The sequence below is a fragment of the Toxotes jaculatrix genome, chromosome 18 (assembly GCF_017976425.1).
Source record: "Toxotes jaculatrix isolate fToxJac2 chromosome 18, fToxJac2.pri, whole genome shotgun sequence".
Lineage (NCBI taxonomy): Eukaryota > Metazoa > Chordata > Actinopteri > Toxotidae > Toxotes > Toxotes jaculatrix.
Window position 1 is genome coordinate 5,749,572 of NC_054411.1, and position 22,460 is coordinate 5,772,031.

At 42.7% G+C, this 22,460-nt stretch overlaps 1 protein-coding gene across 7 annotated transcripts in view; it reads right to left on the reverse strand.

Moving 5' to 3' along the window:
- si:ch211-278a6.1 (SRC kinase signaling inhibitor 1) overlaps nt 1-22,460 on the reverse strand; it is a 96,502-nt gene that overhangs the window by 25,521 nt on the left and 48,521 nt on the right. For 5 of the 7 annotated variants that reach the window (XM_041062128.1, XM_041062127.1, XM_041062126.1 and 2 more), the window contains exons 1-4: nt 12,635-12,755; nt 9,742-9,768; nt 1,907-2,102; nt 322-617 (exon numbers count right to left, since the gene is read on the reverse strand). In XM_041062128.1, the coding sequence (XP_040918062.1) occupies nt 322-617; nt 1,907-2,009 (399 nt within the window). In that variant the 5' untranslated portion in view covers nt 2,010-2,102; nt 9,742-9,768; nt 12,635-12,755. Of the gene's footprint in view, nt 1-321; nt 618-1,906; nt 2,103-9,741; nt 9,769-12,634; nt 12,756-14,063; nt 14,411-15,324; nt 15,355-22,460 lie in introns of those variants that run through there. The other 2 variants (XM_041062130.1, XM_041062125.1) reach the window with 2 other exon arrangements.

Consider the following 22,460-nt stretch of genomic DNA (forward strand, 5'->3'; position numbering starts at 1 on the left):
GATGTTAAAATATGCTCATTTCACAGAGGAACATTGTTCTCTGGTGTCTGCACAGCAACAGATGGCCTACTTGAAGATAAGAAAATACATTTCCAGGAGGAATACCTGTTAAATTACTAACCCACATACACCGCAACAGCCTGTCAACGTTACCGCTGAAATACAAAAAACACTATTACCTTGCACAGTATTATAGCAGTTCTCACTGACGGCTCAGTTGTCAAACATCAGACTTGCAGGAGATCAGACAGCATTTTTTTCTCTAAAATAACCCGGTTTGCCCTGTTCACCTCCCAACTCCCCCAGCTCCCTTCTCCTCACCCTCAGGTCTCCGTTAGCCAGGTGTGCAGCAGCAGGGTAGGAAGCGTAGATGGGCTCTTTGCGGTAAATCTTGATGATGCTGCGGTCCTGGATGTCGCGGACGTCCTCCAGCTCGTAGAAGACGTTACGCGCCTCATCCTTGATCAAGATAGCTGTGTTGGGTGACTTCAGCATACCCGCTGTCAACTTCTGAGGGAACATGTGGACGATGAGAGCATGCAGCGTGTCCAGGCTGCTCAGCTCGTGAGTAATATGCACCCGGCGTGTCTCATCCCCGTACTGCAGGAACAGCACGCCTAAATAAGGGTGATAGAGGAGAGACGGTTGAGTCAGAAGGTAATGCCTTCAGTGGATAGAGAGAACAAGTACAAAACCAAATGTGATCCAAATTTTCTGCCTCTTGGTGTATGAGTTCTAGGCAATGATTTTTACAATCAGATGAATAATCATTGACAGTGTAAACATCAGTCCTCTCTTTCTGAATATGAGAAAAGGAGTGTGGGAGCTGGGTGGGACTAAGGTGCCAAGATTCATGTTTAAGGCATTTTTAAGTTTTGGTACTACTTTTTTGTTTTTTTAAATAAAACTTACCTCCTATCAATAATTGAATAGATATAATGAATATTTGATCACCCCCCAAAAAACCACACTGCATAGTGAACTTTGCAGCAACCCTTGATTTTATAGGAAAAGACGAGTCTGATGCCTGACTAACCTGCATATTCATCTTCATACACCGTGGGACAAACAAAAAGAACAAACAAAGCAAAGAAAGACCAGTGATTAAAAGTCAAGCAAAATAAGTGTGATACTGCAGACGAGTTAGGGAGAGAAGAAAACAAAGACAGCAGTTAGTATAGAGACATGGAGTGGAAAGATTGCTGTTCTACTTCTCCCTCCTCATTCAAAACATCCCTCATCAGTCACTGTCACTTTAGTTTTACAGCCACTTTTTTTTATCTCACCGTGCCTGATGTAACACCACACCTTGGTCTTTATGAATTCAGTCCAGCTTCACACTAATCCTCTCTACTCTCCCAAGGGCCTTTAGTAGTAAACCTATTCACTGTGACTCTGTAGTTTACTCATGCAGTTGCACATAAACATATCCACAGTCCTGCCAGATCAACACGAGTATGCAGTATTACAGTCAAATAAACTAAAATAACTTCCTGAACAAAATGGTATGCTTTAATAATTCTACACTTAATACTGTAAAATATACTTTAGAGCTCATACACCTGCACAGACTTAATAAAAAAGTTTGCCCATGCTTTCTGGCTGAATAAATTAGGAATATATTGTCTACAGTCAAAAGATTAATCTGTTGTATTGCAAGTTCTCTAACTGCTCGAGAAAATGTAGAGTCAGGAATGACTGCTCTCCAGTTCTCTGAAACAGAACAATTAGACTAAAGTAAAACTGTTACAATAAATGAGATGAGAGCATAACACTCCCTCCCATTCTCTGTAGGCACAGCAGTTCATATCACTAGCTATATGAAGCAAACAGACAGCTGCAAATCTGCCTGAAGTCCAACCAGCCTGTTGTGACAGAACCTGCCAGTAGTGCTTCAAATCTTAACCTGGAGATCGTAGCTTATTCTGGCTGGCAGAGCGGGACAGCGGCAAGCTCTGGCGAAAGCGGTTCATCCGGTTGAATCCGATGGGGATGTCGGCTTCCGACATGGTCTCCAGGGATTCAGCGGAGGCAAAGGAGAGCTTGGCGGCCTGGTCGGCAAGCCCAGACTGGGTAGACTGGGAATGCCGTGGACTGCGGCTCTGTAGGAAGAGAGAACACATGGAGACACACAATCATCTACTGAGAGGTGAATTCGAGGCGGAGAGAATCGATTGGACAGCACCAATAGAGTAACACCAACCGGAAAAAAGACAGTGAACACACAATGAGACTCCACACAATGAACCACATAACAAGATTAACGAGACCTTGACAATGGTTTAGCTACCAGTCATTCAATAAGAATTACCAGCGTCTGACATCAGTTGAATGCTGCAGCAGAAAAACACAATATAGTTGTACTCAAATGGCACAGCACTCCAGGGCATCAGCCTTCATGAATCACCTACAGTGGGTGAGGAGCAAAATTAAGCCGGAAACTGTGCTCCAGCTTAGCATAAGTTATGTCATGTTTGCTCGACTCTGCATGCCTCCCACATGCCCTCATCCAAACTCTTGTCCCTGTGAAGCTACAAACTTTAAATGAGTGCTTGTGGGATGGGAGGAGAAGCTCATGCAAATCCCGGGCTGTCACTGTGGGTTTATCCCACTGGCCTATGCCCAGGCGTCTCTCGCTGAAAGACTGTTAGTGCAGCTGGGGCTGAGCTCACTGAACTGGCTCCCTGATCCCCCACTGCTGTAGCGTCTACTCCTGCTCAGAGGCTGCTGTAATGAGCTCCCAGAATGCTGTCTGCTGATTGTTTGGATGGCAGAGGCAGACACATCCTTAGCTACAGTACAGTAGCTGTGCCCGTCTCCTCCATGAACAGTTTTTCCCCTTTCCAAGGATTTCCTCTTCTCCCTTCCTCTGCCTGAGTCAAACTGCAGCATGGATCTACTGCGACTTCCATTAACGTGGTATTTAATTAACGTGAGACTGACAGAAGCAACACAGAGAGCTGCGCTCACTGACTCACAGCAGTGAGCTGTCTGAATTCATTCAGAAACACAAAACACTAAACAGAACTTATTTGTACATCCATTTTTGATTTTGTTAATTGGGCGATAAGCCAGGAGCCCATGGTGCACAGTAATCTGGAGCTGCAACTAGAGATTACTTTCATCATAGATATTTTTCAATTAATTAATTTTTTAACCATAAATATCAAGAAAAGAAAAAGTAAAAGAATGTCCATCACAATTTCCGAGAAACCAGGCAATCTTCAAATTGTTTACGTCTGACCAGCGGTTTAAAATCCAAAAGTATTCAGTTTATAATGATGTCAATCAGAAAAATGCAGCAAAACATCAAACGGCCATATTCAAATCACTATAGAGCCATGCTTTGTTCCAGACTTAAATACCTCAACAACTATTGGTTGGATGGACAGCCGGGAAATTTTGTATAGACATTTATTGCTCAGTTTGTTCAATACTTTCTTTTATGACCAAAAGTATTAGACAAACCTAAATAAATTAGCCTCTGCTATATTCTGTGCTAAATTTGTGCTGGAAAACAAAGAACAAAGTAGTGAACATGGGAAACATTACACCTAAACGACTGGTCAATCACTTAATTCATTGGTGCAAAAATATAATAGGCAGTAACTAAACTAGGGATCTAGCAACACGTCACTAGGACTATTGGTAGTTTGCTCTTTAAATCAATTGCTTTGCTATCACACGTGTGTTTACGAGGCAACGTCTAAACCCCCATCAGGTCTGAGAACTGAAAAAAAAAAATCCTCTTTTTAATGTACACACCTTCTGTCACTATCATACATAATTCAGTCACACACACCCACACACAGAATAATAGTTGTGGTGTCCAGAGATAGTGGTGGCAGACAGTGTCTGAGCACGCAGAGGGATGGTGATTCTGACAGATAACACCCACCATGTTTTCTAATAGGGTCATTCATCTAAGCTGTGACCACGCTGAACAACAACACAGTCAACAGCACCACAGAGGAGAAGCACATACTGCATGGTGTCATATTTTGGTCAGCTACAGTGAGATATGAAAGACAATAGGGGCAAATTCAATGTGAACGTATTATACATGTTTGGTAGGGTGGGTGTTGAATGGCATTTCATCTGCTCAGAATCCAGAAGTCTTATTAATGAATTTGAACCTATTTTGTTTTGGTTTAACCAATTTTAGGGAGTAAAATTTATGAATGTAGTAACCTCATATTTAGAGGAATAGTTGGACACTTTGGGAAATACTCATTTGTTTTCTTAACAGGAGTTAGATGAAAATCTCAGCCATCTAATCTTCACAAAATAAGTCAAAATTCTAACTCCAAATTTGGAACGGGCACTGCAATGGAGCAAGGGGCCTGAGCCCAACCAAATTACTCAGTAAGAGTAACACAAAAGCCATAGAAGATTTTTCCTGGGAACATCTGTTCATTTTTTTCTGCACTGCTGAGAGGAAAACACTGAGTAACTCCACATTTCGAAATCACCATTTTCGAGTCATTCTACTGGTGCATGTGAGAATTTTATCTCAAGGCTAAATAACCTAGTTGGAGCTTTCTATGAAAAGAAAAAGGGAATTAATTGAGAGTACGGTGCTGCATGACTGAGCTCGCTTCTCACAATGTCTGCATTTTAAATTTTTGAAGCAGCTGAAAAAGAAAAAAAATCTGTGCGGGGAAAGTGACCGAGCACTGCTCAACTCGCTCAACAGCTACAATGATGAAATCACAATATATGAATGTGAGTGAGCTTACCACAGCTGTCGTTATATAGGCTCTTAGTCGGCTTGCCTTGTTACAACAGGCTCCAAACACTGACTTCCATATTGGTGGTTTATGTGATATGAAAACCGAAAATATCTCTGTGCAGTAATTTTGAATTGTAAATATTACATGCGAATACACCATCTGGTCTTGCATCTGGTCCTGATAGACATGCCAGTATTATACATGATGGTGTTCACAGCCTCTTTTGAGGGAAACTGGTTCTACCTCTTTCTTATGTTCCTCTTCAGTCCTCCCTCTACATCTACCGCCCGCCCTCCGCCACAACCTTTTCTTTTAGAGTGATCTAGACTTTTTTCAACAGCACTCAATTACTGTCGAGAACTCTACACTGTTATAAGGGCATGGCGGAACAGAGGAACAAGTAGGGAACAGGATGATCTTACGTGGAACATAAGCGAATGGAGTGGAAAGCGGGACACGGCAGCCTGACAACAGACCTTAGGCTACAAACTGCATTAAACTCAATGCAACCTCCCACCATCTCTTTTCTTGTTTCGTGTGCTTGCACACACAAGCATGAGCACAGTGACACACACATACAAACAGCTCTGTTTTAAGGTCAAGGTATCAGTAGCTTTGGTATGTGTTTTTATGTCTGGGAGAGGACATCTCATCAAACATCCAACACTTCAATGTTGTCTTAGTCTGCAGACCTCTTAACCTTATACAGCTACATGTGTTTTCAGCTTTTTGTTACCTTAAAAAAAGAGTAGATTTTCACTTTAGCGACAGAATGTTTTGATGAAAAATGCAAAAATACATAGTGTCATAAAACAGCACTGATGCTTCCTGGGAAAATAAATGTAAATTTACCTGTGCAATTTCTGCCAGATCAGTTGTTTGATGTACAGTTTTGAGGGAGGTCATGAAACCCGATTAATTGCCTTAACAGCCAATGAGCTGGCTGTCAGACAATTGCACGGACTGCTGGCACTGTGCATTTTAGTTGTCTTCCAGTTTGAGCATTTCTGCAGCCCAATTTCCCTCATGACTGCTGTCACAAGATCCATTATAAGCTGTGGTGAATCTATTTTAATATTATTTTACATGTTGTGGCAAAAATTGTATCCATGATTTACAAAGTTTAACCACACCGCAGAACAGACAGACCAAATCGTCTGCTTTCTCCAGGCTTACGTGGCCACATATTCAAAACGACCAGGGGTTTCATGTTTACATTCAGTGTGAGCTCCCACATTGTGGCCAATTGGCTGATTCATACAGTGCAGGGGACAAACTAGAGGGGAGCATGGGGGGGGGCTTGGCCCCTCTTAATAAGACATGAGCTCCCTGCAAACATGATTTGTGAAATTTTGGAGTGGGGGTTCTAAAACATTGAAAACATGCTATTTTTTCATGCCTTTCTTTTTTTCCTGTATCTTTATCGTCATGGATCACAGGGAAAATTTAGGCTGTTATTGATGTATGATTCATGCATGAGGGCGATTCATCACTAATTCACTTTAATAAAGACCATCGAAGCATTGCAGCGCAGCACAATATCATAAACTTTGCTCACTTTAACTCAAAGATCAGAAAAAAAAACTTTCATGATGTCATCTGCTGTAAACCAAAAAGAAGAAGAAGAGCATACTTTCCCACTCAGTCTTTGCACCAAATCGCCATTATTTATTTCTCTGTTTTGTAGTCATCATACAGATGTCAGAAGAGATCAAGGCAGCTTGCTTGCAAATTTAGTATTATACCGTGATGTCTGTGTTTGATACTGGCGTAGCGGCTTAATGCAGTCATGAACTGATTATTGTATATCAGATGTGCTGACACAGAACTAAATGCATGCAGAGTCACAGTCAATGCTGTTTTTGTGGCACATGCAAGTGACTTGGCTTTCCTTCTTGCTGTTGTAAAACAGAAAATAACAGTTAACTAATACACAAACTGTACTTATTGCTCACAGGAGGGTGAATTTGTAAAATGGTTTCTCTCTTTACTGGCAATAAAGTTTGTTACTGTTATTTGTTATAATCTATTATCAATTATCTTTTAGTATGCCTCTCTCTTCACACTGCTCTCCACACCTCCTTGGTGCTGAACGATGCTCAGCAGGCAGCTACTTTTTGTCTGTTTTTTAATTCTTCTTATTCATATTCTTCTTAAAAGGAATGATGATATTCTTTTCTTTTCAAATTATTCTTGAACATTCTTGAACAACAGAGAACAGCAAATATGGATGAATTACACTGCTTGATAATTGGCAAGTATCAGGGTTAAATCTTGATGCTCATCACATGTTGGTTCTTTCTAATCTGTTTCTTGAGTGCAATATTTGTCCTGTTAAATGATGTGACATTCTGCTTGACTTGAGTAAGACTACATACATCAGCAACAGAAATGTCAAACACAGATTGTTGTGTGTGAAATGACCATTAAGTCTTTGCCTCCAGGGGATCAAATGGAGGCAGGTGTTAAATGGCTAAAAATCACATTCATCTTATCTGCTCCTCTTCCAATTGTTTTCCTCCAACTTTTTTAATTTCTCCACCATCATATCTTTTTCTTCCTTGTGACTGTCTTTGCCTCCAGTCGTCCGTCTTCCTCTCCTCACTTGTTTCATCCCCCGTCACTCATTTATCTTCTCCTACCACCAACAAAGCTCGCCTCTGATTCTTGCTGAGCTGCTTCCTGTCAACATATTCGTCTCTTTCCCAGTCTCTAGCGACAGAGGCCAAAGCTGCATCCAGGTATCTTGCTTGTGCTGTTGCTGTCTGCAGCTGACTATTTTGAGTCTGCAGTTTCTCCCTCTACCCATAACCTGACTCTTCTTTCCAAAACACACAAAAAAAGTTACCGGCTCTCACTTTGACAGAAGGGAGAGAGAAAAACAGTTGAATCAATCCATCTCTCACATCCGTTTGTCTCTTGTTCTTCCCCCCACTACCATTATTTCTCTCAATCTTTTTCAACTCTCAGGCCAATCTTCTGCCTGGACATGCAATCCCTCAACCCCCCAACACCCCTAGAGTACTGTCTCTTTATAAAACCAGGAGTCATCAATGCACGGAACAAATTGCTTTGCCAAATTGCTGCGAATTGTGTGTCGAGGCAATTGGTTTTCTCAGAGGGAGAGGGAGCAAAAATGGCGTTCTCTTCAAGAGGGGAGATGATGGCTGAGATTGATGCCATGTTTCTCTTTCCTGATAGATGGTAGAGAACAGAAAAACAGTGGCCTTGAAGCATGACAAAAAGCTATGTGTTCCAGACAATTTCTTTTTTGACTTTCAGATACATTTAACTGTGCATTGTTCCGTGACCAACAGTTAAAATTGCCATCAATAAGGTTTAAAAAGGGTCTGTATTTAACACATTACTATCTGATAAGATCCTTGATATGATTTTTTTTTTTTTCTGAGGTGTAAAATGAGTGTCATGCAGTCCTCATAGTAGTTCCATCTAGTGTTTATTTTCAGCAGGCAGGGGAATCCAAGGAGAGAGTTGAGCTCAGATTAGAGGTGGTGGGATAAGGGAGTAGGATGGGGCTTTCAGGAGCTTTAGTGCGAAATGAAGAAAATTGAGTAGGATGAGGTGTCAGCATAAAAGGTGTCAACAACCATGTGTGTTGAAAGCAAATATCTTTAGATCTGTGGCCACTTGGACCCTTTAGTTGTTCCATTCTACATTTTCTTAATAGTTTTTTTTTAGTTGCAGCAATAAGTAGATTAATTGTTGAATATTTTTTTTCAATTAATTGAGAAAATAACCTGTAGATTAAATGATCATGCAAATAATCATTAGCTATAGCTCTACTGTTTTTAAGCTCGGCGTTTCAAAATCTTCAGTCTTGCTGAAGATGAAACAATTTTTTAGCTTTGAGTCCTTGATTAAAAAACATCAGGATTTAATGGTTTGACGTTTAAGGCTTCATTCTTCATAATCATATACCTACAAGGTTTTGCAACCCGCCTGAGAGTCCTGCTGAGTTTAAAATCGTTTGGTTGTGTAATAGATTTATGTGACAGACGGGGCTCTAAATTCCATTTCATATCACTCATGTTTGAGGTTAAAGTACTTGTGGGAGTGAGGGATAAATTGCTTAGCCTTCCCCATGGGTCAGGGCACATGGCTATTGATATTCAGTAACATTTCCACCCTGTCCAAATGATATTGTGAGCAGGGATCCGGTGAAGAGTATACCACAGATAAACCCCGGGCTCTTCCCTTACGCATACACATCAATATGTTCTTTAACTTGCTCTATTTAAAATACAGTACACCTCCTTTCCTGCCTCTGTGAGCTGTAATGCCTCAACAAAGCGATACACATTACAATGCACACCATTTAACAAATGGGCTAAACTCTTTAAATTCAGCGTGATATACACCTTCAATATGTCTTGATGCTGGCCTTCTCCAGTATAGACAGCCCATTTTTCCCCTCTGCAACCTGTGGATAACACACATTCAGCAGCCCAGCCATGTCAAAGCATTATCTCAATAATGCCTCAGTGGCACGTCTGAAGTGTCTTCTTAATGTCTCAGTCAGTCTGAGTAATTCTTCAGTGAGGTCACATGACTTCTCGTCGCTAATGCTAGCTGACTGAGGTATCATAAATCCTGAGAGAATCGTCTTCTGCAGATTAAAAGGAGCTGGAGAGGTTTAAGCTGTCGCCACCCCCGACACCTCTGCCACTGCATCCCTACACACACACACACACACACACACACACACACACACACACACACACACACACACACACACACACACACACACACACACACACACACACACACACACAATCACATACACGCACACACACGCTGCCCAAAGAGCCAAGAGATGCCATGCGAGCTGGGTGTTGCAGGAGCCAGAGGACCAGGGAGATAGGCTGGTGATGCCTGAGGAGTCTGGCGCGATACCACACATCACACACAGACACATTGAAACACAAACGCACACACACAACAGGAAGAATGACAAACACACAGGGACACTTCGACACGCAGCACTGACCTTAAAGCTCCAGTAGTTGGGCTGTTGCTGTGGAGTTTCATGAAGGACAAAAAAGGAAAGGGAGGGAGACAGAAAAGAAAAGATTAGATACTTACTCCTCTAATAATGGCTTAAGTTTACAGATAAAAAGAAACCGCTTAAAAAGTGGTGCATAGAAGAAACTGGATTGAAGAGGAAATAGAGGCTGCAGGCCTTTGACACAAGAATCCAATACATCCTCCGCAAAAAAAGTATTATCAGTTGCCTTTTTTAATTGTTTCAGTGTGACATGTTCCTTTTCTGACAGACTGTTTATGAAACTCATTAATATTGTTGACAGCTTCATGTAATGCAACCACCTAAACCATAATCATTAAAGTGTGATTGGTGTAAATGCAGTGGGTGGTTGTGTTTTACAGGCGTCGGGTTACAACGCACCTGAAACAAGACTGCACTGTTGGCTGCAGCTGGTGAAGGGGAGGAAATGAAAAGAGTGAAATCGAATCAAACAGCGGCCCACTCTGTTGTTGCAACGTTGGCCTCTCTCCCAGACTTCTCCACCACAGGCAAGCAACGGCTCTGTCTCCCTCTCGCTCTTTCGCTCTCGATCCACCTGCCATGCTCTTTTCATCTGAACCTTTCCACCTCACCTGCTTATTTTCAGCAGCGCACGGTGTATCTCTCATCTGTCCATTTGCCCTTCCCGCTGCTCTGCCATGTATGAAAAGGTGCTTGCATGTTGGCAGTGGCCTCAGGAAGTGAACTTTCCATTAAAACATAATTACCTTACAGTCAAAACCAGGCCAAGCCACTGATGGCCCAGAAATACCTCAAAATGACATGGAAAATTAAAAAAAGATTGGGCAGAGTTCATGAATTTTAATTCTAATCCAAACTCTTATTCTAGTTCTTACTCTTATCTGCAGGCAATTTTTAGTCCATTCAGCCTCACGTCTACAGGACCCACATTACTCTCCTGGCACAGGGATTAAAAAAAATAAAAAAAAGTGACAGGCAAGTTTTGATTTATGATAGCTGGTGGTTTTTCATTATCAGCCTTCCATTTTAATACTATCTCAACAAAAGCCAAGCTTATTTCAGTAAACACAAGCATCACAGGCAGCACTTTCCCTAATTATTACCTTATTGAAATCTAATCTTTCACTTAATGTTCCCTCACTGGGCCCTGATGCCACTCCTCCAGTCTTTTCCACTTGATGCTCTTCTCTTTGTTTCTTCTACCTTTTCCTTCAGTGTTTTGGCAGAAAGAAAAGGCCTTCGTACAGTATGAAGTGCTCTCATTGCAGTAATCCAGGGAGGAAATGTGTGATAGATACATGATAGAGCACATTTTTCAACTTTCAATCAAACTTTACCTGTGTCCCAGTGCAAGAAACAACTTCAACCCCTTGTCTAATGTAAAAAAAAAAAAAAAAAAAAAAAAAAAAAGAAGCATTCTTACCAATGCTTAAAACACGAGTGCTTGTCAGGACAGTGTGAGATCTGGATCTTTAAAACATCCACATCTGGTCTGAAGGGAAGTGGTCACCCCTCAGGTGGGGGTGGGGGGTGTGGGGGGGGTCATGGGTAAAGTGGGTCACTGTCAGGGATAAGATAACACATGCGGTCTTTTCAGGTTGGACTTGTACTGGCCTTGACCACCTCATCATGTGTCAGTCAGTCTTTCAGTATTAGTGAGCCCGTAAAGCTTCGTCCTTGACAGTCTGTTGAACTGACAGCGGCTCACGGGCACCATTGGTGCATCATAAATAATTGCTGTTCACTTGTTCGGAGAACGTTAATGATTTTATTTTCCCACAAAGCTAAATAACTCTGAGGGCTTTAATGGTGCAGAAGTGATTTGTGGTCTTATGTGTCTGCCTCTGCCAGTGTTTCGTTGTTTGTTGGCTTACTCACAGGTAAAGCAAACACATTCATTCTTCACAGCCTCATGTTGTTTTAACCATTGCGCCACTGACAGCTGCAGATATACTGAACTTGGACCTTGAGTTGCAAATACTGCACTGAGAGGGTGTAAGTGCAAACTGGAGAGAGACTATTTCATTTCCCTATAACAGCTCTCAATCCTGCCAGTCATCACTGCAATCAATGCGTCTTCTGCATAGAAATAATAGTTAAAACACACTAATCATCACTTATCCCTGACGACAGATAAAACTCTTGACTGAAGCACGACTACTTTGCTCAAAAGTACATCTTGTCATTTTTAACCTCCTGTTGAATTAAATACAAGCCCCAAGGAGACAAAGTAACTGATGCATGTTTGAGATGTCAGATTAAACTTGGGGCTCAGAGGCTAAATTAATTCCTGACAGCAACGTACAGACGTAAAGCCATGTATGGATTTACACACATGCCTGTATGTGCACTCACTGTAGTTGGCCACAGAGCTCCAACATTAGGACGTATCCTCGCAGAGTGGATCGCTGCATTACCTGACCTGCATGTAAAGCAGGCTGCACTCACACCACCCCTCCTCCACCCCATCTCTTTCTCATGTCGTCATCCTCTCTGCACCCCCGCCCCCCTTCTCAATCATTCTTACTCTTCCCCCCTCAATCCTCCTCCAGTCCAGTTTGGTGTCTTAACGTTACCGCAGCCTTTGTCTCTGTTTTTCTCTGTTTTAAAAACCCTCACACTAGTCTGCACAGCAAATTGACACTCACCCAAACAGACGCACAAAAGGCTCTGTGCACAGTTTACAGTATCGTCCACTCAGACATCGTCTAGCCTGGGCTTCTGCCTTCTGAGCATATGCACACCGTCACCCCAACAACCACAACAAACACAACAGGCGTGGAATCTAATCCCAGCTGGCACATCTTTATCCCACACACACACCTCTCTACAACAGCCTCTGGCTTCCAGTTTCAAGCTTCCAGTCCCATCTCACCTGCAGTGCACCTGTGCCTGTCCACCACTCCAGTCATCCCAGGCTGTCCGTCAGGTGCAGCGAATCCTCATCGCGTTTTTGCCTCCCTCTGCTTCTCTTACCCTCCCTCCCTCTCCCTCAGTCAACCTCCCTCTCTCTCCCCCTCTCTCTCTTTCTGTCTCGCTCTCCAGTAGCACATGCGGCGGAAACTCTTTATTTAATTCATTACAACACCAGCCGATTAACTCCTTCGCAGATGGGTGCCTGGCTCCTGCTGGTGCTGGCTAATTGAGCAGCGGGCTGCTTGACTGGCTGCTCTGCTCCTCCACAGCTCCTCCTCCCTCCCTCCCTCCTTCCTTGCTGTCCATGCTCTGCACATCCACGAGATGACAAGGAATCCTGGGCTCTGCTGCTTCCTCCCCCGTGCAGTGAAAATGTCCTGTCACTTTAGGACTGTCCACTCTCCCAGCTGCTGCTTACATTTTTTTTTTTTTTTTTTAAACTCTCTGCCTTCCACTCGTTATTCCTCTCTGCCTTCTGTCTTCATTATTGCACAATTCCTCTTTCTCTACACAACCTGACCTTTGCAATGCGATATCCCTACAAGCCATATAAGGGAGAGGTTGCCACGGCAACTCCAAACTCCACCTGTCTTTCACCCGCCCTCCCTCACTCTCTCACTCCCTTTCATTCTATCCCTTCTCCCCTGATGTGTTTCTCTGTCATGTCATTACACTGATTTTACCTTTTTTTTTTTTCACCCACACAACAGCGGTGCTCACACAAGGAGAGAGCATGTTTGTGCACAGTACAGTATGTCCAGTACGTGTGACTGAGATACATTAGTAGAGCTGCATTAATATATGTGTGTTCAGTGCGTGCACGTGTGTGACTTCCTGCCTTCCTTCACATATCAGCAACACCACCTCTGCCGCTCTATGTAAAGTTCTGCAGCTTTTGCCAGCAGAGAAACAAAGAAAAGCTTGGCTGAGACAGTTTAATGACAACTTGCACTAACACAAAGACCACCTGACAGCCTTCTCTCATGCATTCACTCTCCCTCAATTATCCCAATGAGCACAATGTGAATCATTGTGCCGTTTTCACTCTGGATGTTATCTGACAGGAGGCCTATTGTTGCCTAATGATACATATGACTAGGTGACTGGGGCTTTCTGCGTCTACGTGTGACGTAATTTTTCTGTTGACCACAGGGACAGTATTGACCAGTTTAATGGCCAAATAAAAGCACATACTGAGCAGCAAATGAGATGCAAAATTTACTGCCAGATCAAGTGATAAGAATACCACAACCATGGAAAGCATAATTAATTGAAAAAAAAAATATAATTTGACAATTTAATTGGGATGTTTACCTAGAGCAGATACTGTAAGCAAACATTATTCTGTTTAAGGGTGAGATATCCTCATGCCGCAGTGAACTACATACCTGCTCACGTGCAGACCGCTCTGACGTGCCCCTCATGCTGGCGTGGGAGGGTGAGGGCGATGGCGGGTTGTGGTGTGGGCTGTGATGCGCATGCTGCAGCTGCTGCTGCTGCTGGTACTTGCTCTTCAGGTGATCCATGAAGGCATCCCTCTTGCGTTCCATGTCGGCCTTGTGCAAGTTGGTCAGGGCCTCCAGGCTCTGGGCGGCGCTGACGGTGTGGCGGTGCTCCGACGTGTGCACCAGGCCCACATTGGAGAAACGCCGAGCGCTGTTCCCCAGCGTCCGGTACTCCCGTGGATATTCCAAGTCATCTGTCGAGATCATGTGACTGCCACCACGCTCGGGATCTGAGGGGTGAGGACAGGAGAGAAGAAGGGAGGAAGGACAGGGAAGGAAGGAAGGAAGGGAAGAAAGAAGGAAGGGGTAGAAAGTGTGCAAGAAGAAGGTGAATCATCACCCACACCAGCATGCAGAAAGAGTTCAGGGTGGAGACATACATACACACCAAGCAGGCACACACAGGTGGAAACGAATGAAGCAGAGAGAAGGGGAGCAGAAAAATTAAGGCACAGGGGGACAGGAGAGAAAGAAAGAGAAAGAGAGAGGGAAAGGGGGAGAGAGAGAAAGAAATGGGATGGGATGTTAGGCTATTTGCCACCAGGACGGAGCGGTTCCCTGCAGAATTATTGATTTCAAGTTCTGAAGGGAAGAAAAATGAGAAAAGTAAAATGCTTCTGCAATAGATCAAAGGAAGAGGCTCAAACTGAATTTTATTTTGCTGGATATTCCATTGCGACATGCCTGCTTGACATCTTAAGTGGCTTTTATTGTTTTTGTAGGAAACAGAGAAATAAAATAGTGAAAATTGAGTGACTGAAAGTCAGGTGGGAACATGAGGGAGCACTTCTTTCATTTCTGTCCTTGTTCCCCTCCACCACCACTCGTGCCCTTCTGTCTCAGCTTTCCCTCAATCCCTTGACACCCTCTGCTACTTTCACTACATATTCTCACTGTCTCTCGTCTCTGGAGGTTACTGATTCTGCTGTCCGTTTTTAAGGAGGCACATCACTCTGACAGCCCTTGGCCTTTTATCAGTGCTCTAACTGACAGACAACACAGCCCAAGGTGGAAGGCACACAAGAAAGGAAGGGAGACAGCCGGGAGGAGACGGTATGGTTACACAAAAAAAATATGTGACTGGAAAAACAAATTAAAGTAAAGTGTGATAAAAGAGCAGGGAGTCATTCACCCGGTGAGTTACCTTGCTTAGGGAAACAGGCCCCGGCGTTGGCTAGAAGAGAAACATGCCAAGGGTTAATTTGTGTTTGTGCACAGATGTGCCAGCAAACACACCAGAACATCGTCACATGACCATCAGAAAAGCACTATCGTGAAATGATAGCACTTTGTCTGAATTACAAATAGTTAATGCATTATATATGCATTATAATGTATTTATAAGGGTTAACACATGGGGAAATGGTTTGCTGTGAATGCTAATAGTGTCTTACAATAACCTGAAGAATGGACACTGGACAGAGACTATCATCATGCATTTTTACACAGACAATGTTTTTTAAAACCATAACACATTTAATCACCAGCTCCTACTAAGAAGGTAGAAAAACAAATCAATTCAGAGATGGATAACAATACTACTACTACTACAACTAATAATAATAATAAAAAACCTGTTAAACTAAAAGCATAAAAAGTGCTGGGACTTAATAAGGCTGAATGAAGTGGACCATCTGTACATTAAAGGCTCATCAGCAACATTAGGATGAGCTGAGTGAGTGAGCAGCAGAGGGAGGCTCCTCGGAGCAGGGGCAACAAATGGACTGCTAATGAACGCAGAGGAAGGGAGGAGGAAGCTGGCCAGATGGAGGCCGCAACGCTCAAACGGTGGACAAACCTTAACACAGAGGAAGCCTGTTAAGGGCAGGAGGTCTGCCATCATTCCAATGCAGCTGCAATCAAACTGCGCGTCCGCTGTGAACCCATTTCTCACTCGATTCATTCTCATAGAGATATTGCACTCAAGAGTGATCAGCTGTTTCACCGCCGTGCCCTTACAATCCACCACATTATGAAGTGCTGATAAACCGAGGAGGGGTGAGGCAAAATGGACTGACCTCCTGTTTAACTGCATTAGCATTGAGTTCTCCGCTGCAAACCAAGGCTGCCGGCTATACTCATCTGGCCCCCTTGCACCCTCCCAGATCTCTAGTTTACACTTCATTAGGCTGGAGCTTATTGTGCATCAGCTAACAAGGACCTGACTCAAGGGCCCCATTACAATGGTTGGCAAAGCTGGCCTTATGTAGTATTGCTTATTATTGTGACTGAGCATCCTCGGCAACAGTGAAAAGCTGAGTAGGCTAGGCTGGCTCTGGACAAACATAAAGCTATGAAGAGAATAAAAAAACACTGCACCAACAAAACAAAAACATTTATTGTTCAATTTAGGAAAGTTTTAAGTCCTAACAGAAGTTGAAATGCTAAACAAGTTAATGGCTAACACCTGCCAAAAGAAATGAACTCAGCCGTGTTGAAATGTGAATCTCTTTATACTGCTGGTTTGGAATACAGCCCAAAAACTTCCCAAACTGCAGTTTGTGAATATACTTTGCTCTATACAAAGCCATCATCTTGAACACGGCGGGAACAAAAGTTGTGTGGGCAGGAGAGTAAGAATAGAAAATGGGAACAGGTTATTCATCTTTACTTTCGTCATTCACAGCCAATATATTTCCAAATAAGCTGGGAAACAATAACCCTGACAGCCAAAACAATCTGTGCACGCCCACGCAATGCCAGTATCATTTAAACCTACATAAAGGGGCCTTGATGGGGTGGGTTTCTGGCGAATCCTTTATCAAAAGAAAGCAATGTTTGTCAGCAAGTGTGCAGCAGGCCAAATTGCTGCTACAAAGGCGCAGAGCCTCCAGGAAAAGGTGCAGCCTGCTGGTCTACTAAATAATAGGACTTGAATGACAACAGGAGCTCACAATCAGAACCGATAACATCTGTGAACCCAGCCAATGAGGCCTGGGCTGCACTGCTAAGATAGAGAGCACACTCAAGAGCATTAACCTGACTAAATAAAAAGAGCCCGCTGCGGTGGGCACTGAGAGATAAGACAAGACAAATGGGGGAGGAGAAATTACCTGCACGGAGAAAAAGAGACTGCAAGGAATAATACGAACAAAAACAACAACTTCTAAACAACCAGTGCAGCCTGATTAAACAGCCAAACTCAGTTTGGTCACCCTCTCTGGGTTTATGCAAAATAGATGAAGCCTAAAACCTGCTTCAATCGGTGGAGGTTGGTCCATTGAAGATGAACCTTAACTCAATTAATTGTTTCATATGTAATTAAGAGCAATTTCCACAGTTATTAAGATGCGTTCAGCATTTCACTGATCGAGTCACCAGACTGCACTGCCTTCACTAGATTATTTACACAGTATATGTGGGTAATTTCAGCCTGTAGTCTGAGGCGTTTGTCAACCCACCCTCACTATACATATATATATACACTGATATTCAGTATGACCACAGTCAAATCCTCAACTACATACTTTTTTTTCCTTTATAGTCACCTCAACTGGACCGGAAAAGAAAGTGCTGCTCAACATATGCATAGACACACGGTATGGAGAATCGGGCAAAGTGGATTGGGTGTTCCTCGATGGATTTGGAAGAGGCAGAAGGAGTAGCTTCATATTTTTGGCACATTACCAAGAAGGTCAGAGGGAGTGGAAGGTGTAAGAGAGGAAGTATTCCAGAATGATAAGAGAGCTGCAGACTGAACTCTGGATTCTTTAAAAGCTACATCTAAATTCATAGGTACTTCAAACAGTTTGACTCTATACTTGGTGCTATTGCTACACATGCAGCTACAGTACGGTTTGAGGCTACCTGAGTTACTCCTGCATTTATACTGGATTTAAAAAGGCATGTTAATAATATTTGAGAGGATGCACCCGTGCATATAAATTCTATCACATGAAAAGGGATATGGGATGGAAAACACTATGGTAACTGCCATTAATGTCTACCAGGGCTGCAGCTAAGCATTATTTTCATTATTGCATTAAATTTTAAAACAGAAACATCTGAGTAGCTGAAACACAACAGTTTATCTTCACAAATGACTGAAACAATTAATAAATTATCAAAGGTGCTGACTAATTTTCTAGCGATCGATCAAGTTGTTCCCCAGATGCCAGATAGATTGTTTTTGTGGCTGCGAAATAGTAATTACTTGTGCGTACTATTTAAAGTGTAGCTCTCTGAATGCCGTCTGTCTCTCCCCTCTGACACATACACGGTCTTCTCGAGCTGTGATCTGAACCACAGTCTTGGTTGTGCGCGATTAGACATGAGGGAAATGAAGTGGGATCAGTAAACGAATAAACACAAGGGTAATAAATTGAAAAACATGTCACAAGCTAAGAGAAGTCACTGAAGCACAACTCTCTGTCCAGAACATCATGTCCAGGCAACTATGGAGTGTGTTTGCTGTTTTAATCAGACAGCAATCATTTCTGCGTAATTTTATCCGGCAAACTTTGTATTAATGAAGGTACTGAAGCCTGTCACCAAATTCCTAAAGAAAGAAAATGTTTTATGGGTGTGTTTAAGTGTGAAATTGTGCGTTAAGTAATGCCAACACAACACTGTCTTCCTGGTACTCTGTAATTTACTGTGATCTCTGTCTCACCGCTCTTTTAGCGCAGCCCTCATCAGTCTTTTAAATTAATGCGGCAATATGCATTTCTTCAGCTTTGTATTTGTTTTAACTGTTTCTTGGTTTTCATTAAGTTAAGGCTGACAGTGAAGTTTTATTTCTGTTTTTGCTTTCTTTTAGGAAAAGTTATGTGCAGCTCTTGTTCTAAGACTACTGTTTTGGTGATATTTCTTTGATTTGAACAGCATCCACAAGCCCTGTTTCCCATTTAGATTGCCTCATAGTTGTTTGTTCTTGTTAATTATCTAAGTTCCTTGCAAATAAATAACTTTATTTTACCAAACACGCCTGGTTTTATGTTGTTTCCCTTTCCCCTAACGAGCTGGGTTGTAACAGCTAAGAACTGACATAAATAACATTTTTATTGATTCATTTATTCTCAAAGAAAATATACAAGGAAAACAGACAGTTACTGCCTTTATCCTCTCTGTTTGGTTTTGTTGCCAATTTCATAAAATCTGATATTACTTTTTTTGTTGTATTTTTTTCTTTGTCTCATATTCATATCTGATTATAAGCTGTGGCCTTTAATGCTAAAAAAATTATTACATATACAATTAAACAAAGCATTCAATCATCTATGGTTTTAACTGGCTCTCTGTCTCTCTCTGTTTGTGGTTTTTTTTTTTTTTTTGTGTTGAGGTGTGTTTTTAAAAGAAGCCAGTTCTTTTTTTTTTTCCTGATAGCGCAGTGAGTCCTCACCAGAAGCTCTGGTGTTATGCAGATGGTTGGGAAAGGCAAGGTGAGCTCTTCCCTCTGATACACAGCCTAATTTACTGCAAGCATGGCAGGGCTCTTTGTGGGATGCCGGCTGTGACAGCACTGGGTGGAGAGACCAGCTGAATATTAACCAGAAAAGAAGGAGGGAAGAAGTAAAAATCGAGCAGAAAGGTGAAAACAGCAAAAAGCAAATCCGGCACGTCTATTCAGGCTACAGGCAACAGGAAATAAGCCAATCAGCAAGGCCTACAGCTGTTGGCAAATGTAACTCTATACACTCCAGTGGGAACAGTTAAAACAAATAACTCGAAGGCGAGAGGGGCATGGCAGGATTAAATATAACCTTCGAAAAAAACCACCACTCAGGCCTCCAAAAACCCTGCAGGTCACAACTCAAGAAGCAACTTGGGGGCTGCAGTTTCACATGCATTAAACCTTTAAAATGGCAGCTGTGGGCCATATTACCCGCAGTCATATGAGGATAGAAGAAAGACTGTAAGATTAACACACTGAAACCAGCTCATGTGCTGGCGGTTGACTCTGTGATGCGACTGTGACACTGACTTTCACTGCTACATAATTACTAATCCTTCAAAAGGGACAAGTGACTGGCAAGCGACTCTCGTCTCTCTGACTGCGAGCTGTCACACAGACCTTGAAATTTACTACTGCGAATATATTAAGGCAGACGTTTGGATTTCATTGAACAGCCAGCAAAAAAATAGACTTTGGACTTGAAAAGGGAACTTTTGTTTCCATCTCTCTTATCTTGCTCTTTCAGTATTCTCACTGGTTGTGCTTGCTATACGCTTAAAAAGGTGATGCTCTGGGTAAAAAAAGAAAAAAGACTCCGCAGACGTGAATTTCACTTTTTTTTCTCTCCATTAATGTAATCTCTAAAAGCACCGAGGCACTGCCGTGCCAGGAGAAGAGAGTTAAAAGGGGTGAAATTGACGGCTGGGCAGCGAGAGCAAGCCATCAGAGGAAGGTCAGTCTGCGTGTCTGTGCTACTGGACGTAATAACAGGCTGAGACAATCAGAAGGCTCCAGGCAGCCTCATGTAAAACTGACGGAGACAACTGCAAACTGTTGCTCCGCACAAGGTGATGGGAATGCGCTCTTGATCATTAAAACATGTACAAAAAAGAAGCGACGTGCCCATCTTTTCACCTATTGCTCTCCTCTGTCTATCCATCACTTGTCTCTCACTCACCCACAAGCCCTCCCACCTCCAAACTTTGTTTCCCCGGGCAACGCTGGGGAATACTGCGGAGGCAGCCAAGTTAAAATTGCAGCAGTAATGTGGATCCAGAAAAACACCTGTTAATACACAAAAACACATACTCAGACAATTAGAGCATGCTACGGCGCCGGCGTAGCATCTCTGGGGCCATCTGAAGCTGAGCACGACAAATGTGTGCATTCAACTGGAGGATAAATTCAAGAGATGATATATAAGTGTGGCAGAGACAGGCAGTAAGAGAGTGGGGGGGGGGGGGGGGGGGGGGCGGAGGTAGCAAGCATAATGCATCTCTCTGTGTTCACTTGTCATCCTGGTAAAAGCCGGCTGTCTTTTTCTGGAATAACAGCAGTCCAGTAGCAGGTGAGAGAGCCTCTTAATTACAGCCTGTTGTTGAACCAGGTCAGTCGGCACACTACTGTCACTGGGTGTGGACAACAAGACACTCAAACCACACCTCATTACATCAGTGCTGCTCAGTTTATCTCAGTGGGGAGGCAGATGTTACCTTGAATAAGATGCTAGATGGAGACAGGTGGAGTTAATAGGGTTTAAGAGATGGTAGATGGAAAATAGGACGTTTGGATAGATTGGAGGCTCCACGCTTGCCTGCATACAGAGCTACATCAAAGAGCTGCACCTCCTCTGTCAGCGGGACCTGAACCTTGGATCTCCACAGGGTGCTCCACACTCCACGCTGACTGGTAGCCACAGGTGAGAGATGCTGCAGTCAAATGCCGCAGCCTAAATTAACCTCCACTTGTACTGGCCATTGTTTACAGCCCTACGCCAGTGTTTTTGCATGATTTACAACAAATCACATCTACTTAAAATCAATGCTGCCATTATGTAGTGTAAAGCAATTTACAGACTCCAGTGTTGTTCGAGAAAGGCAATCCATCACGGTGAACATTGTTATGCAGTCGTATAGTTTGATTTGAAGTCTGTGCTCTCTTGCCTCGCAATGACCAAAATGGCAAAAAATAAAAGCAGACTGATTTTCCTTATGATGGATTAGAAATCAAAAGTAGGCTTCAATGTTCTCTGAGTACATTTTTAAACCACACAGCAATGAGTGGAAAGCAGTCGCTGCCTGATAGGAAGGAAAACAGAATGAAAAAAAAAAAAAAACCTAAAACAGAGGGATATGATTTGGAACATGGTTAGCTAACCATTAATCTAAAGTCCATGACTCTTACCAATACAAAAACATCAGTATGGTGCTTCAAAGCTGAGCCACTAAGTAGCATGCCAAAGACCAATGTCTCTGAAAGAAAACAGATAAAAACAAAACAATAATAGCAAGAAAGGAAGAAAAAGAGTTATTAGTGTTATTGTGAGAACAGATTTTTAGGGTTTAGCCACCTTCTCATGCAATATCCCTGTTCTTACCATTAGTCTAAATATGGTTAAAATCATAAAGTGGGGGTGTGTGTTACATGCTGTGAAAATGAATGGCAGAGGCAGTGGACTGCAGGCCTGAGTCACCATAACACCACCGTGAGGGTGTTGCTGACAATACAAACCCTAGCAGAGCAATGTAATAAGCTTGGCCCACTGCCATATATACATAAACATCAACCATAAACACACAAATTCACATAGCTACAGAGTGTGGCATGCACTACAAGGCAGTATAGACCACTCAAATATTTATTTTAAACTACTTGCAGATGCACAA